At 50.5% G+C, this 16220-nt stretch overlaps 1 protein-coding gene across 8 annotated transcripts in view; it reads right to left on the bottom strand.

Annotated features, from left to right (window-relative positions):
- Positions 1–16220, bottom strand: part of ARSG (arylsulfatase G) — a 79860-nt gene that overhangs the window by 38504 nt on the left and 25136 nt on the right. For 5 of the 8 annotated variants that reach the window (XM_081162107.1, XM_081162111.1, XM_081162110.1 and 2 more), the window contains exon 2: positions 7456–8236. In XM_081162107.1, the coding sequence (XP_081018233.1) occupies positions 7456–7673 (218 nt within the window). In that variant the 5' untranslated portion in view covers positions 7674–8236. Of the gene's footprint in view, positions 1–7455; positions 8237–14171; positions 14203–16220 lie in introns of those variants that run through there. The other 3 variants (XM_081162108.1, XM_081162114.1, XM_081162113.1) reach the window with 3 other exon arrangements.

The following is a 16220-nucleotide window of genomic DNA, read 5'->3' on the forward strand; positions in this document are numbered from 1 at the left end:
TTAAAACCCTACCCCCCCCCCAAAGTGATGGTATTTGGAGGTGAAGCCTTTGGGAGGTGAAGAGGTTTAGATGAAGTCATGAGGGTGGTAGTAGTGCCCTTATAAGAAGAGCAGAAGCCCTGGCCAGTTTGGCTCAGTGGTTAGAGCGTCAGCCCATGGACAGAAGGGTCACGTACCTCGGTTGCAGGTTCGATCCCTGGCCCTGGTTGGGGTGCGTGCAGGAGGCAATCAACTGATGGGTCTGTCTCTCTCTCCCCCTCCTCCCTTCCTTCCTCTCTCTAAAAATCAATGGGGAAAAAATATCCTTGGTAAGTGTTAAAAAGAAGAGAGGAGGAGACCGGAGCTCGCTCTCTCCCCACCATGTGAGGACACAGTGAGGAGTTGGCCATCTGCTACCCGGGAAGGAGTCAGCACAACCTGACCATGCTGGCAACCTGACCTTGCACTTCCCAGCCCCCAACGCCGTAAAAAATAAATGTACATTGTGTAAGCGCCCCGCGGTTATATGTGTTACAGCAGCCCCAGGTAATACGCCTGGACGGTGCCAAAAACACCTGGCAATCCTGAGCCCGCCTGCCCGTTTCTCATGACGCTCCCGAGTGTGGTCTCTCCTCGGCCACGTTAACGCCATCACTTTGGAAACAGCTGGAGCCCGTTTCTACAGCAAGATGTAGCTCCCAGTTCCTCCCCAGGCTGCGGGTTCCCTGAGGATGGGCCTGAGAGCTGCGACTCCGACCCCAAGCAGGGCGCCTTGCTGGGATGGAGCTGCTCCAGCAAAATCTGGTGAACAAACAGAACTGGAAGCGAAAGAGGCCCGTGTCATTTGATTGGAAAAAACACGTTAGTCCGCTTTCCACATAATCGCTTAAGCTGATGTTTTTAGGGCTCAGTTCCTTCCCTACCGTGTGATCAAGTTCATAGCTTAACTTACTTCCTTTATTTCCGAGTCTTTGGAGAGCCCTAACTGCACCCCTCTCAAATAAAAACCTACCAGCATCCCACACGGCCCTGGGAGCTGACCTGCCTGTCTCCTTCCCCCTCTCCCACCTCTGTCCCCATGCGGCAGGGACTAATTAATAAGTAACAAACTGGTCTTGCTTTTGGGAAAGCGTCCTTTGTTTCTCTCCAGATCCATCCGGGCAGGCTCAGGCCGGTTCACCAACAGGGGTCCTAATTAAAGTCTGAACTGCATTGTAAAGCAAAGCTGGAGACGCAGAGCCAGACGTTACAGCAGCCTGTTAAAAGGAAAATCGGCTCAAATTAAGACACAGCCAGACGGAAACCGAAGCAACTTGCCATCGCATAAATTACGTGGGTTACAACCAGGGGGCCCGAGCGCTGGACACGCCGTCGTGAGTGCCCTGGAGGGGACGTAACATTGCAGTTAAGCGTGTCCAGCTTTATTTATAAGGGAGTTAAAACAGATGATGAGACCGTCCGTGGCAACTCTCTAAACCGCTACATGACTAGAGTAAAACCTATGTTTGCTCCATTCATAATTTACAGGCTTGGAGGTGGAAGTGGGTTTGAAAAATTGTTTGCTGTGGCCTTTGTGAGCAGAGGGACAGGGGTGGGAAGTAAGAACTAGAAAAACGCTTACGCAGGCCTTAGACACAGCTGCTCACCTCAGCCCCCGTTTCTGTCTGTTAAATGGGAAGACAGCCAAGCTATCCTTCTGAAGGTTGGTGGTGGGACCACTGAGACATCCAGTATGCAGGCCCTTTGTAAACTACAAGCAAACGTGGCAGGAAATAGCAAAGCTTATGTGCTTTGTTCATTCATTCATTCACACATTCATTCATTCATGCACCCGCTCATACTATTGATCTGTTCAAAAAAAGATTCCTGACAGCTGAACTTGGCATGATCCTTGGCAATCTTTTACTTTCCTCATTGCCTTTTCCTTGTGGACATGTGACATTCACACTCAATGAAGGACACACACAAGGGACACGAAAACAGGATGCACCTACAGGCATCTCAGTGCCTCCTAGACCGGACACGTCTCCCATTGCCACGACCTTGAGCCAAGCCATCCTGGAGGCACCTGCAACGTGCCCCTGCCCTCCAGGCCACCAGTGGACCACCCCTAGTGAACTGGAACAATCCATCTCAAAGGCAGGTCGATGGTGTCAGTGCTCAGGGCTCCCCACTGCCTTGGGGATCAAGTCCGAACACTAGGCCTACGATGCCCTTCACTGGCTGCCTGTAGACTAGTTCAGCCTCCCGCTCCCTGTCCCAGCCGTATTCAACCGGGAGCGCAAGGCCTTTTTATTGTCTGGATGACAGATACACTCGCAGCACCTAGGACAGTACCTGGGGGAGCCTCTAGGAGTATCTGCTTTGGGTTCATGCTTTCCCCTCTGCCTGCCACACTCTTTCCTCCTGCTTCATCCGGCCAATTCCTACTCATCTTTACGGTCTCGGCTTCACGTCCTAATAGACGAGTCTGGCTGACTACCTCGTGGCTTCCTTCGGGAGAAATGGCCTTTCTTTTCCTAGAGTCCCACAGCACTACCTTTAACATGATTTTAGCTCTGAGGGGTTTCGCTCTTATCACCCAAAAGGTGAGAAGCCCAGCACTGACGGTCTCAGTAAATAAGGTGCTAATTCCACCCCTAGGATGTCAATTCGGGTTATTAAGGGGGGGTCATGTCAGGAATTCCTGCTCATCCCCCTTCTGCACTCCAAAGGCTGGTGTCCTGGTCTTTATCGACCAGCAGACTGTAAACCCCTGGAGGGTAGAGCTCAAGACCTGCTCTTAGTAGAGATTCACCGTCGCATGAATGTAGTCGGGAGGCTTAAAGGGGAACAAACGAGAGCCACTGGACAGGCTATTTTGCACCTGCAGTTGTGAAGCAGGCTGGCGCCAAGGCCTCGCTGGTTAATATTTCAGTTCCTCTTCTCTAAGGTCAGCTGCCATCCAGATCACCATTTCCGGTCTGACCCCACCTACTAAAACAGAGCCACAAGGTTAAGACCCGTGGTACCACTGCTATAGGCCTCAGCTTGCGCCAAGTGGGCAGGACACAATTTCTAGGTCTCTTTGACCTGCTTACCCAAGGGCAAAGCTGTAAAACTGCCTGTCCCATGACGCTGAGACCTTACAGTGAAAAGATAGGCCAGGACCTCCCAAAGCAACCATCGCAGATTTCATAATAAAGGTCGCAGGACAGGATGTCCCCCTGATGAGAGTATTCACCCTGAATCTGAATTACTGTGTGTGGGGGGAGATACAGCTGGAATTACATGGTGGGGGAATTACATGGTGGGGGAACGGTCTTTCTCTTGCTAATGTGAGTCTCCTTCCAGAAGTTCTTCCTGCCCTAGCTCTCCGGGTGTCCGCCAGGCCTCAAGACCTCAAGGCACCCCTGCAGTCTTGAGCCCAAGCCTGGCTGCCACCTTCCTTCACATTACTGCAAAATCCCCAAGGCGTAGGATGGCTGAGAGAGTCCTTAAAGGTAAAAGGATGGGTGAATGGTTGCAAAAGCCAATGTTGAGAACAGAAACCAAACTGGGCGTTTGGCTGAATCAATGGCTCCGCTCATTCCCTGCTGGGGCCCTTTTTAGAAACAGCCTCAAGCCCCTGAGACCCTCTGATCATCCAGGGGTGAATAATGGCCTTTGATTTCTAGCTAAGCCACTGCCTATAACTCTCAGTAACAGCAGTGACTTTGAGCAGAATGAAATTGTCGGCAGAGGCGAAGTGAAGCAGAAAGGGAGAGAATTCAAGGTGCAGAGTTAACATAGTGCAAGTCAGCCCACCTGTGTAAATGTATTTACACTGTACAGTCAACCTCCCGTCTGAGCCAGCCTTGTGGACAATTCCAGGGAGTGGGCAGGGCCTGGGCTTTGCTGGCTGGGACCACTTCTCGGTGTCGCTGGACATCCTTCCTGTCTCTCCCCACATGTGAGGCATGGCTGCTCAGGGGCTCAAACCCCAGTCTGCACATCCTAAGCCATTGCCTGAATCCAGGCACCCAGCCAGGAGACTTGTGCAAGTAACTTCTTAACCTGAGAATTTTCTAGAAATACGTCCCTTGTTGATATCAGGTGAAACCAGCACTGGCCTTCCCTGGATGTGCTGCCCACGAGCATTAAACTCGCACTGGATCAAGATTATTCACCAGGTTCTCCTAATGGTTTCGGTGATTTACATATTTTTCAGACTGCCCGGAGAGCTGGAAGGAGCCAGTAAAATGCACCTGTCCTTTCCCTTGAAGCGTAAGCCATTCATTTTTCTAGCCTGCATTGCCATGCAAGTTTCTTAATGGCCTGAGAAGTTGAAGTTGATTACTAAGTCCCTGGCCTTTTCATTTCAATTCCAACATTTTGATTTTCTTCTGGTTATCATACTCTTTTTATTTATTTATTTTTAAATATATCTTTATGGATTTCAGAGAGAGGAAGGGAGAGGGAGACAGAAAGGGAGAAACATCAATGATGAGAGAGTCACTGATGGGCTGCCTCCTGCTCGTCCCCCACTGGGGATCAAGCCCACAACCTGGGCATCTGCCCCGACCCCGAATCGAACCACAGTCTCCAGGATCACAGGTTGATGGTCAACCGCTGAGCCACGCCGGCCCGGCCATCGTATCCTTTTGAAACTTTCCCATGTTCGCCAGCACTGCCCAGCACAGATGTGCGCAGGGAGAAGGCTGTGTAACGCAGAGGCAGAGACCCGAGTGCTGCATCCACACACCAGGGCAGGCCAAGGGTTTTCCGCAACCAGCAGACACAGGAGAGAGGCATGGAACTGATTCCGCCTCCGAGCTTGCAGGCGGGACCAACCCCGCGGACACCTTGATTTAGGGCTTCCAGCCTTCGGGACTGCAGGAGGAAAAATCTGTGTCGCTCTAAGCCATCGGGTTTGCGGTAATTTGTTGTCAGTCTTAGGAAACTAATATGCTAGCTTTTTAGAAGGACAATAGGAAAGATAAGCTCTCGAGCGGCCCTGTTTCGCAATGAGAGTTCTTGTCTGAGAGTCACGGTTCCCCACTGGCACGAGCAGGCAGGAGGGCAAGCCAGGGATACATTAATCCCGGCCCCACAGGAAGCCGCCTTCCGGGCAGCAAAGCACGAAGTGAAAAGCCCAGGACCTCGGGCCAGAGGGCTGTCTGCCTGGCCCGTCACAAGGCTCAGATGGAGAAAATATTTTCATTAATGCGAGGAAAAAATAGGAGAGCCCACCAAACTGTGTGCGGGGGGGAGGGGGGGCGGCTCCTGCAAAGAGGTCCAGGCCTCCAACTTGCTAGTTTCAATACTGGGCCTGCTATTTCCCCACCAACCCACTCGACACTAAAAGCAGAAGTTCCTAAGCTTTGGGCAACCCGTTTTCCTGTGACAATCTGGTGAATGGTATGGATTCACTCTTTCCCCGGAAAAAATTCCGAAGTGGAAAATTTGGGGTGACATTTCGAGGCATCGTGAACTCCAGAAGCCAATTTATTGATGAACGAAGATTTGTGAATTGCCTAGTATGTGACAAGCACAGCGCTACGGGCTAAAGGAGGAAGGACAGACAGGGCATTTCTCTTCCTGAGGCCCAGAGCTAGAATCGAGGCGCATGTTTTCCTGCAGCTGCCATAACAAATGACCACAAACGAGGTGGCTGAAAATGATAGAAATTTGTTCTCTCCCAGTTCGGGAGACGAGAAGTGTGAAATCCAGATGCCTACACAACTGGTTCCTTCTGGAAGCTCAGAGGGAGAGTCTGGCCCACGCCTCCCTCCCAGCTCCCTGGGGTTGCCAGCAAGCCTTGGTGTTCTTGGCTTGTAGATGCATCACTCCAGCCTCTGCCTCCGTGTCCACTTCATCTCCTCTGTGTGTCCCTCTGGGTCCTCTCCTCTTCTTATAAAGACACCAGTCATTGGATTTAGAATCCACCCCAAATCCTATATGATGTCATCAAAATCCTTAAGTACATTTGCAATGACCCTGTTAACAAGTAAGGTCATATTCTGAGGTTCTGGGTGGACATGAATTTGGGAGGGTGCTATTCAACCCAACACAGGTGGTCAGATGGTTAGACGATCACCATGGAGAGCTGCAAGGGTGATGGCAGAGTACACCTGAGACATCCCAGCAGGCTTTCCTGAGGCCCTCATGTGCAACTGGAACCCAAACGGTGAGTAGAAACTAATTAAACATAGGAAATGGAAAGTGCACCAGGAAGAACTAATCACACAGGTGAGGCCCAAAAAGAGGAAGGCCACAGCCGAGGACGGCTGAGAGCCAGGGGGGCCATGCGGGGACCAGTGAGGAGCACGCGCTGGTCTCATAAGCTGCCGTTCGGAGTTTGGACTTTAGCCTTAGGGACACAAAATGCCTCTGAAGGACTGGAAGCAGAGGAGTGTTTCTAGCAAGGTCACCTTGGCTGAGAGGAGGAAGATGGACTGGAAAGGTGAGACCACTTGCAAGGACCCCTGGGTCCACATCTCGGGGAAAGCTCCCGGCTCCAGGGTGCAAGCAGCTGAAGCCCTGTGGAGATGCCCCAGCGTTGTCCTCCATGGCGAGCTGGAGTGATCCCACAGAGCAGGATGGACGATTCAGCCACGCCAGATGGGATCTGGGCCAGCCAGTGGCATCAAGGTCAGCCCGAGAAGAAAGCCCAAAGGGCTGGAAGCTGACACCTGTATTCTAGCTATGTGGGAAAGGGGGTTAGGCATTTGAACAAAACGTTTATGAACACTTCCATCCGTTCAGATGCACAGCCCCTCACCTTCGCAGACCCTTTGGGGTAACGGTGCCTAATAAGTAGTCACCTCGCAAGTCAATCCTTTTGCCTTCTGTGCTTCCCTGATTCTCAGTTTTTCCAAGGTCTCCCTTGTACCCCCAGGCTGGGTTCCAAACCCTCCCCAGAAACTCCAAAAATTCCTGATGCCGATTCACGTGCTAGATCCTAATCCTTACTTTCCACTGAACCTGTCTCCATGACCAGACACTAAGTACCTCGAGGGCAAGGGCTTTTATCTTGTTCATATTGGTATTCTGATGTCCTAACACACACAGATTCCAAGTGTTATCAGCTGGAAGGATGGGTGGATGGATGGATTTCTCCATGAGGCTGTACTGGCTTCATAGCAAATTGATCAGTCACATAATCAAATCAACAAAGATCCATTAATTACTCTTTAAATGCTTCATGCTGCCCCCTCCCCCCAAAAGAGGCAAGTAACACATCCAAAAAGAAGCAAACTTGTCTGGCTAGAGTGGCTCAGTGGTTGAGCATCGACCTAGGATCCAGGAGATCTCGGTTCGATTCCCGGTCAGGGCACATGCCTGGGCTGCGGGCTTGATCCCCATCAGGGGGCGTGCAGGAGGCAGCCGATCAATGACGACTCTCTCATCATTGATGTTTCCATCTCTCCCTTCTCCCTTCCTCTCTCTGAAATCAATAAAAAGATATTAAAAAACAAAACAAAAAAAAGCCGACTTAGCATCCTCAAGACTCACCTCATTCCTTGGGAAGCCATCTGATCAAGGTTGGCAGTGTCCTTTGTTGCTGCCCAGTTTGCTCCCAGGTCACCCCACCCCATGTCATCTGCCAGTATGATCACAAAGTTCGGTTTCTGGCCTCTCGTTTCCCCACTGAAGCAAAAATCCACAACAGGATAAAGACATCCCAAGAAACCCACTCCCACCAATAAAACCTTTAGAAAAAGCCAGGCCATGGTGGGAGGGGGAGGATTCTGATTATATGGAACGATGGCGGGCCACCACGAGAGACTTCTCTGAGAGTCCCCTTCCGCTCACGCTCAATGCAGGGAGTCTTGGGAGATCAGTGTTTTGCAAGAAGATATTGCAACACACTCAGTGCAAAGATGAGAATGCTGAGGCCCCGTGCTCTGGTGCAGGGGATGGTGGTGGTGCCTGCACGAAGGGTGGGAGCTGCAGAAATGAGGCTCCTATTTAGAATCCTAGCTCAAGAGAGTCACGAAACTTGCACCCCCAAATTTCACTCTCCCCACAACAGCTCCCTAAGATGACTGGCTGTGTGCAACTATCAGACATCGATGTCAATAACTGCCCTTTAGCCAATTAGAAAGCGACCCCTCTGTGCCCAGGGACGTCAGAGCCGAAGCCCAAGCCTTGCATCTGGTCGGGACTCCAGCTGCTGAGTGCAGGATAAACTCTCACATCTGCAGAACACCTGGACATTCCAGAAGCCGCAGTCGGTCCCCACTGAGTCTCCGAGTTCCAGGTGGCTGAGGGCTTCATGTTTCTGTGAGGTTTCCTGAAAGAACAGAAACTGACATGAAAACAGAGTGAAAACCGCCAGCGCAGCTGTGTTTTACTCAGTAGCTTAGGAAATAATCACTTTTCCATGCCAACACATGTTTTCCTTATTACTCGAATATTTCACTGGGTCATCAGTTTCTCCACCTGAGAAACAGTGATGATGATAATATTTGCAACGAGCCTATAATCACAGGGGCGGGAGCAGCATTAGAGGTGACCTCGCTCAACCCACTCACTGTATGTACGCGAATGCTGAGGCCCGGTGTTTGGATAGGGGAGGGACCAGCACGCCACTCTGCGTGACCCCAGGGCTCCCCCACTGCCACCCACCATGCTTCTCTGATTCACCAGAAATTCCCACACTGGCTGTGACGTTACCAAACCCACTGAAGCTTCTAGAAGAAAGGGTGAGACCCTGATGACCAAGATGTGACCCTTTCTAACAGTCATGCTGCAAACAAACAATTCTATGCAAAATTCCTGGCAGAAAGTAATTGGGGGGAAAAGGAAATGTAAAGAAAGAAGTTCATGGTAGAACCTAAGGGGAGATTCTTTTTTTTTTTTTTTTTAATATATCTTTATTGGTTTCCGAGAGAGGAAAGGAGAGGGAGAAGGAGAGAGAGAGATAGAAACATCAATGATGAGAGAGTCACTGATCGAGCCCGCAACCCGGGCATGTGCCCTGACCGGGAATCAAACCCCGATCGCCTGGATCCTAGGTCGACACTCAACCACTGAGCCACTCCCGGCCGGGCCTAAGGGGAGATTCTAAGGGAGCTCATTGTAGGCTCTTTTAATTTTGCTGTGTCTTTGAAATATTTCATTAATAAAATGGTAGGAAGGAATTATTTTTATTTCTTAATGGAACTGTGTCGCTTTACATCTTGACAATGTAATTTTTAATAAGACAATCTAAAGACATGCTCAACCAGTGCTTCTCCCGCTTTGATGTGCATACAAATCATCTGGGGATTTTATCAAAATGCAGGTTCAGCCAACCCAGCGGCCAACGCGAGTGGATGTGGCTAGTTGGAGGTATGTAAATTCTGGAAGACCTCAGAAGGATGGGCAGACACATACTTAACCATAAAAAAGATGTCCAAGTAACCGGTCACGGTCATCTGGAGGCCAATGAATCAACTGTTCAGAAATGCACATTTTTCTGTTTTCCAAAAGGTGAGCTATTATTTCAAAGTCAATTAGATTCAACTGCTATTTGTTGATCTTGAGGCCCCAAAGACTTCTCCCTTTCTAGAAGAAAGAGCCCTTGCACAAGGAGGGCGCCCAGCACACACTCGTGGACCTGCTGGTTCACTCCCAGCCTCACTCCGCTGGCTTCCGACCATGAACAACAATCACAGGAGGCTTTCCTACTTCAAGCTACTCAGCTTGGCACACGAGAGTGGCCTAATTCTTGGTCAATAATCCATTTCAGAAGGACCCAACACAGAAAGACTTAAAGAAAATTCACTTAATAAGAAGCTAAAACTAAGGTGGGAATGTAGATTGTTCAGCTTAAGAGTTCCATAACAAAACATTCCTTTGAGGATTTTCAAAGAGAATCATGAAATACTTAACATTTTCACGGACCGGAAATAAGCTGATTTAGCCAGGGCCCCATTGCCTTGTCCTTCATGCCTATACTTCTAGGGAGACATTTAATCCTGTCCCCTTTCATTTTTTTAAACTACAGTGAAAAGGCCGACCGGACATTCTAAGAATGGACTGGACTCCAAGTCCTTTAAGATCCAAGCTAAGGAAAAAAAAAAAAGATCCAAGCTGATGTTTTGGGAAACACTATGGAGGTTCCTCAAAATATTAAAAATAGAATAACCCTATGATCCAGGAGTCCCACTTCTGGGTATTTAGCCAAAGGAAGTGAAATCAGGATCTTGAAGAGGTATCTGCACCCCGTGTTCACTGCAGCATTTTCACAAAAGCCAAGTTATGGAAACAACCTAAGTGTCCATTGACGGGTGAGTGAATGAGAATGTGTTAGATACACAATATATAAACAATGGAAGATTATTCTGCCTTTAAAGAGACGGAAAGCCTGTCATTTACAACACCCTGGATGAACTTAGAAAACATTATGCTAGGTGAAATAAGCCAGGCACAGAAAGACAAATATTGCAAGATCGCACTTACGCGTGGAATCTAAAAAAGTCCAACTTGCAGAAGCACCGAGTAGAATGGTGCTTGCCCGGGGCTGGGGGTGGGCAAGTGGGGTGGGGAGTGTTGGCCGAAGGTTATAAACATTCAGTTACACAGGACGAATAACTTCCAGAGAGCTCATGTCCAGCATGGTGACTACAGCTAACAATACTGTACTGCAAACTTGATATCTGCTAAGAGAGTAGATGTGAAATGTGCTCACCACAAAAAAATATAAATGGTCTTATGTGAGGGGATGGACATGCTCATTAGCTTCACTGTGATAATCATTTCATAATCAAAACATCATGGTGTACACCATAAAGATATACAACTTTCATTTGTCAATATACCTCAGTAAATCTGGGTGGCGGGTGGTATTTTCCAAATTCAAGCCGAGACCAGCTCAGTACCTTATCTGGGGTGACTTTCCCAACATTTTCTTTACTCACCACCCTCCCCTTCTCAGAAGAGAAAGCAGACACAAACAAGGTGCACTCCTGGGAGCTAAGGAAGGAGGGGCCTTTGGCGAATAAAGCGTTCATCCCTCCTTCCACTTGTCTGGAAGGTGCTCGACCCCCTGACTCAACAAGCTCCACGAGGAAGGCTCGTCTGTTCGGTGAGAGCAGAACTGGCTGGGACGGACCCTTGTGAGCACCGGTAGGGGCCCTGCCCTGCCCCACTGCTCCTCGGGCAGCAGCAGGGTGAACCTGCGCTGCCAGCCAGCTTTGCGAGGGTTCCTGTTCTTCTCCGTGACCCCCATTCTACAGCAGGACTGCTGGGTCTGCTACAGTTAGGTCTCCCGTGGGTTCTGGGCTTGTTTATAGATAAAGGCACTCATAGAAGTGGCATGACCATGCCCTGGCCAGTGTTCACAATGGTTAGAGCACTGGCCCACACACCAAAGAGTCACGGGTTTGATTCTTGGTCAAGGGCATGTACCTGGGTTGCAGGTTCGATCCCCGGCCCCGGTCAGGGCGTGTGTAGGAGGCAACCAATCGCTGTGTCTCTCTCACATCGATGTTTTTCCTTCCCTCCCTTCCTTCCTTCCTTCCTTCCTTCCTTCCACTCTCTAAAATTCAATGGGGAAAAAATATCCTCACATGAGGCTTAACCAAAAAGAAAAAGTGTCGTGACGGACAGGCGGGGTGGGCTGTTGTCTAGAAGAGCTGCAGAGCACACGGGCTGAGGCCACCTGAAGATGTGCTCTGAGCAGCCGAGCGGGAAGCCCATCACCTGACCGGGCTCCCGGGGCCTCCCTGGGGCCGGGCAGCCTGCTGGAGAGCCTGGGGACAGCTGAAATAACCAGCAGGTCCTGGCGACCTCTCTGGCAGAGGGCTCTGTTGGTTTTCCAGAGACAAAGCTTCTGATGAGCCGAGGCCAAAAAAGACAAAGGCCCACGGGGAGCGCGGTCTCTGGGGGCAGAGCTCTGTTGTTTTACCCCAGATGAGAACCTGGTCACGCACCTGCCAGGCCAAGAGTCATGCTGGGGCTGCCAGGAGGGGCCTGGGGCACCAGCGGCCCAAGGGTGATCTGAACCGACTCCCCCATGCATTGTCTCCTACCCAGCCAATGCAACCGGTGACAGGGTGACAGGCGTCAGCTAGGCGCTGTGCACACAGCGGGAATGAAACACGAAACCTGCTGCCCTCATGGCACTTTCAGGTGGGGGTGGGGGAGGAAATGAAATGAAATGAGCAAACAAATGCCACAGGGAGAAAATCAAAGCGCAAAGAGGATGGGAGTGTGGGGGTAAGCAGGTGCAAATGAAAGGGGTGGGTCTGGCCAACCTCCCTGAGAAGGCGATCTTTCTGGAAGGATCTGTAGAAGAGATGGAGGCAGCTGGGAGGCAGCAAGCACAGAGGGCTGGCACCCACCGGGGGCAGTAAGAAGCGGGTGAGAAATGGCAAGTGTCAGGGCAGGTCGGGGAGGAAGGCGGGCTTGCTGGAGGGGGTGGGCAGGGCCGCAGCTCCCCCCCCCCCCCCCCCACCGACCGGCGGCGGGGCAGGGCCAGGGGCACGATTGCGACAGGACAGGTGAGAGGAGGAGCTGAGCCGGGAGGAGCCACCAGCTCGGCACTGAGGCGGCCAAGTGCCCAGGGCGCAAAATGTAAGGGCCTGGCACTCCCGCCCTCGTGCCACCCGTTCAGTGAGCTCCTGCTGGATGTGGCCTCGCCCCAACGCGGTGGCAGCCGGGACAAACGACTGCGGCGATTGCTGGCCCCGTGTGAGCAACGTCCTCGCCGCCCCAGCCTCGCCCCTCGCCCCCAAAGTGTCAGTTTGGGGCGGGCCCAACTCAGAAAGCTTGCTTCCTGAGGGCATATCGGGGGGCCGGGGGGGGGGGGGGCCTCAGTCTTAGCTCAACAAAAAAATGCAAAGAAAATCTTTCCTATCTGTTCTGTGTTTGTCAGTTTTATTGACAGGTCATTGACGCACGGCACCGTGTAAGATTAAGGGGCACAGCACAATGGCTTGACATATATCGTGAAATGATTACCACAGTAAGTCTAGTCAACATCCATCATTTCATACAGATACAAGTGAAAAAAGACGGGGCCCAGCCGGTGTGGCTCAGCGGTTGGGCGTCGACCTATGAACCAGGAGGTCACGTTTCGGTTCCTGGTCAGGGCACATGCCCAAGGTTTCAGGCTCAATCCCCCGTAGGGGGCGTGCAGGAGGCAGCCGATCAATGACTCTCATCATTGATATTTCTCTCTCTCTCCCTCTCCCTTCCTCGCTCTCTGAAATCAATAAAAACACACACACATTTTTTTTTTTGAAAAAAGAGGGGAAAATGCTTTTGTTCTCATGATGAGAACTTTTAGCATCTGTTCTCTTAGAAATGTTCAAATATATCCCACATGACAGTGTCAACAACAGTCACAGTGTCCTTCCCATCCCCAGTCCTTCCTTACCTCCTAACTGGAGCAAAGGAAGTCGTTGACTGAATGTCTCCATACAGGCTTGGAGAGCAATTCCTCTTAGAAAAATTAAAATGCTGATTTGTTTGTTTGTTTGTTTTAAACTTGAAGACCTCAAGCCAGACCCTGGTGCTGGGAATATCACTTTGGTGAAGCCAAGGATGCCAGGAAACTCATCCACAGGGGGGGCCTATGACGTCCTGCCTGCCTTTCTGCAGGAACCACCTGTTGGGACTGTCACAGAAGGAAGCCATGTGGCAGGAGCCAATTTGGGAAGGCAGAGGTGGCGTCATGCCATGCATCTAACCCAGTTGCCCTGCAGAAACTATATCTGGGTCCCTGAAATCAGGTCAGAAACACAGAAAGAGCGGGCGGGCCTCTGAACAACATCCTTCCTCTAAAATTCTACCCTCTCCTTGAAAACACTCCACTCAGGAGAGGTGGGGTCCAGCAGGAAGGGCTCCAAGTCAGTTACCTGAAATCCACTCTCTGAAAGCCTATTTCCCAATTTTTAAAGAGTTTTTTTTACAAAGCAGTACTTACTGATTATTTATCGAACACTCTATTACGGAAGTTGTCAAACATACAAAAGCTGAGAAACTCATACACACCCACCCAATATCTAGATTCGACAATTAGCAACACACTGCCAGCCTGGTTGTTCTGTCTCCTCTCCTACTTTTCTTTCCCCATCTTCCACACATACTGGGAAATTTGCCTTTTGGGGAACGGATTTTCAGGATGTGTTGGCCTGCTTCTAGAAGAATGTGTGTCTAGGATTCAGCATTGTGGCTCATTAGCGGTGTGACCCTGGATAAGTTACTGAATCACTCTGAACCTCAGGTTCCCCACTCACCTGAAAAACGAAGCCAAAGTAAACTTCCTCCACCGCAAACAAAACATGGGCGTGAAATAAGCCAACCAAGCATCTGCTCGAGGCGAGTGCTCAGAAATGTTGGCTATTGTTATTCCATCTCTTGACTATTTTCAGAATGAAGAGACAGCAAATAGGAGAACTTCTGAAAAAGTACTATGCGCCCTGGCCAGTTTGGCTCAGCGCTTAGAGCATCAGCCCGCGGACTGAAGGGTCTCAGGTTCGATTCCAGTCAAGGACACATACCTTGGGTGCAGGCTCCGTCCCAGGCCTCGATGAAAGGCAAACAATTGATATGCCTCTCTCTCCCCTTCTACTAAAGCAGTGCGGGGGAAAAATTCTCCGGTGAGGATTTTTTAAAAAAAGAAAAAGTACTATGCAGGCCCAAAACATTACTAAAATGAATACTTGGCAAAATAAATGGTGACATCCAGGCTCCCTGCAGCTATGGGCTGAGTGTCTGTCACATGCTCTGTTCATTACCATGCTCTGCAGTTGGATCCTGAACCAGAGAAGGTAGAAGCTCCAAACACCACGGTCACAAACAGTTCCAGAGGGAGACTGAAGAGTCACTCTGACTTGCAGTTTTAAAGCTCCAAACCGTAGCTCCGTGCCACACAATGCCACGCTGTCTGTGCCAGGTCTCCCTGCCTGGGCAGACTCCGGTGACAGCAGGCATGGTCCTTGGAGTATGCTGCCTACCAGCAAATCTGGTTTTGGACAATACGACAAGTCAAGTCAAGACGTAGAGTGGGTGTGAGGGAAATCTCCCTTTGCTGATAACTGGAAGTGGAAAATACGTTTTAATATCAGGAACATCCAAAAGAACTATTTGTCCATGACACTGGGCGAGGTGCTCCCGCAAAAAAAGTCTAGGACTCTACGGTATAAATTCCTCAGGGGCAAGAGGTCTGTCTGTTCTACGCACTGCGCAATCCTGGGACCTAGCAGACAGCGTTCAGTCAGTATTTGCCGAACCTCAGGCATCTAACAGGAACGATGGCCGTGCCTGCTCCACCCCAACCTGAAAGCCCAGCTTCCTCTCATCACTTCCCAAATCTCCGATGACCTTGCTCAGTTCCCTTTTCTGAGATTCTCACAAAAGTTGTTATAGAAATAGATTTGTGTGTGTATTAGAGTCAGGAATATAAGTTTGATGTGTGTATTAGATTTGAAATAAGTAACTTCATCTTGTGTGACTGAGTGTAACTGTGAGGCCTGCGTGCCACGATAAGATTAACACTTTGTAGCCCTGGCTTCCAAGCAGGCCTCTGTGGGACCCTGATAAGACACACTGAAGACGCACCACACCTCCAACTGAACTGTTAAAAGCGGGGGCTTTTCGGCCACATCCTTGGATGCTTGTCTGCCCTCCACAGACTTTGTCCCCAGCTCCGGGAAAGCTGACCCTGTCTTGCTCTCCCTGCACCTCTCTAGGAGAACTTCCAGAGGGCCGCAGTGACCGACGCCGTCGGGCCGCACCCCCAGACCTCGTGTGTGTCTTTCAGCGGATCCTCCGGGTGGCCTGCTGGTGCCGAGAACCATTGGGAACTGGTAAATAAACCCTGTGTGATTTGCTTTATGTTTGTCTCTGTCTCCCTTCTTGAAACTTGAATTATTGGCTCAGTGTCATTGAATTACAGTGTCTCTCGACCCTCACGGTGGTAGAGCCACGTATTGGGAGTTACCACCTGCGTTTACGTCTCCAGAGAAACTGGGACAAAAGTGCACTGTTGAAATGCTCTTTTGGGAAAGCATCACCCATGTGTCCTGTCTCCCCGCTTAGACAGTCAACACTTTGAGAAGAGGGACCACATCCTCTGGGGTGTGGTTTTGTGGCCTGGGAGATGACAGCGTCCATCTGTCCAGCTCATGAGTGGGCCATGATGAGCCGACACTGCCCAGACGGAGGAGCAATGGGTGTGGGACGGAGGGACGGGCGCTTTCTATGCCCGGTCCTGCCCTATGCCCTTACTAAGCATTCAGGCTCATCTAAGGAGACCACAGCTCTCCACCAGCCATGGCAGGGCT

The sequence above is a fragment of the Miniopterus schreibersii genome, assembly GCF_964146895.1.
Source record: "Miniopterus schreibersii genome assembly, chromosome: 16".
NCBI lineage: Eukaryota > Metazoa > Chordata > Mammalia > Chiroptera > Miniopteridae > Miniopterus > Miniopterus schreibersii.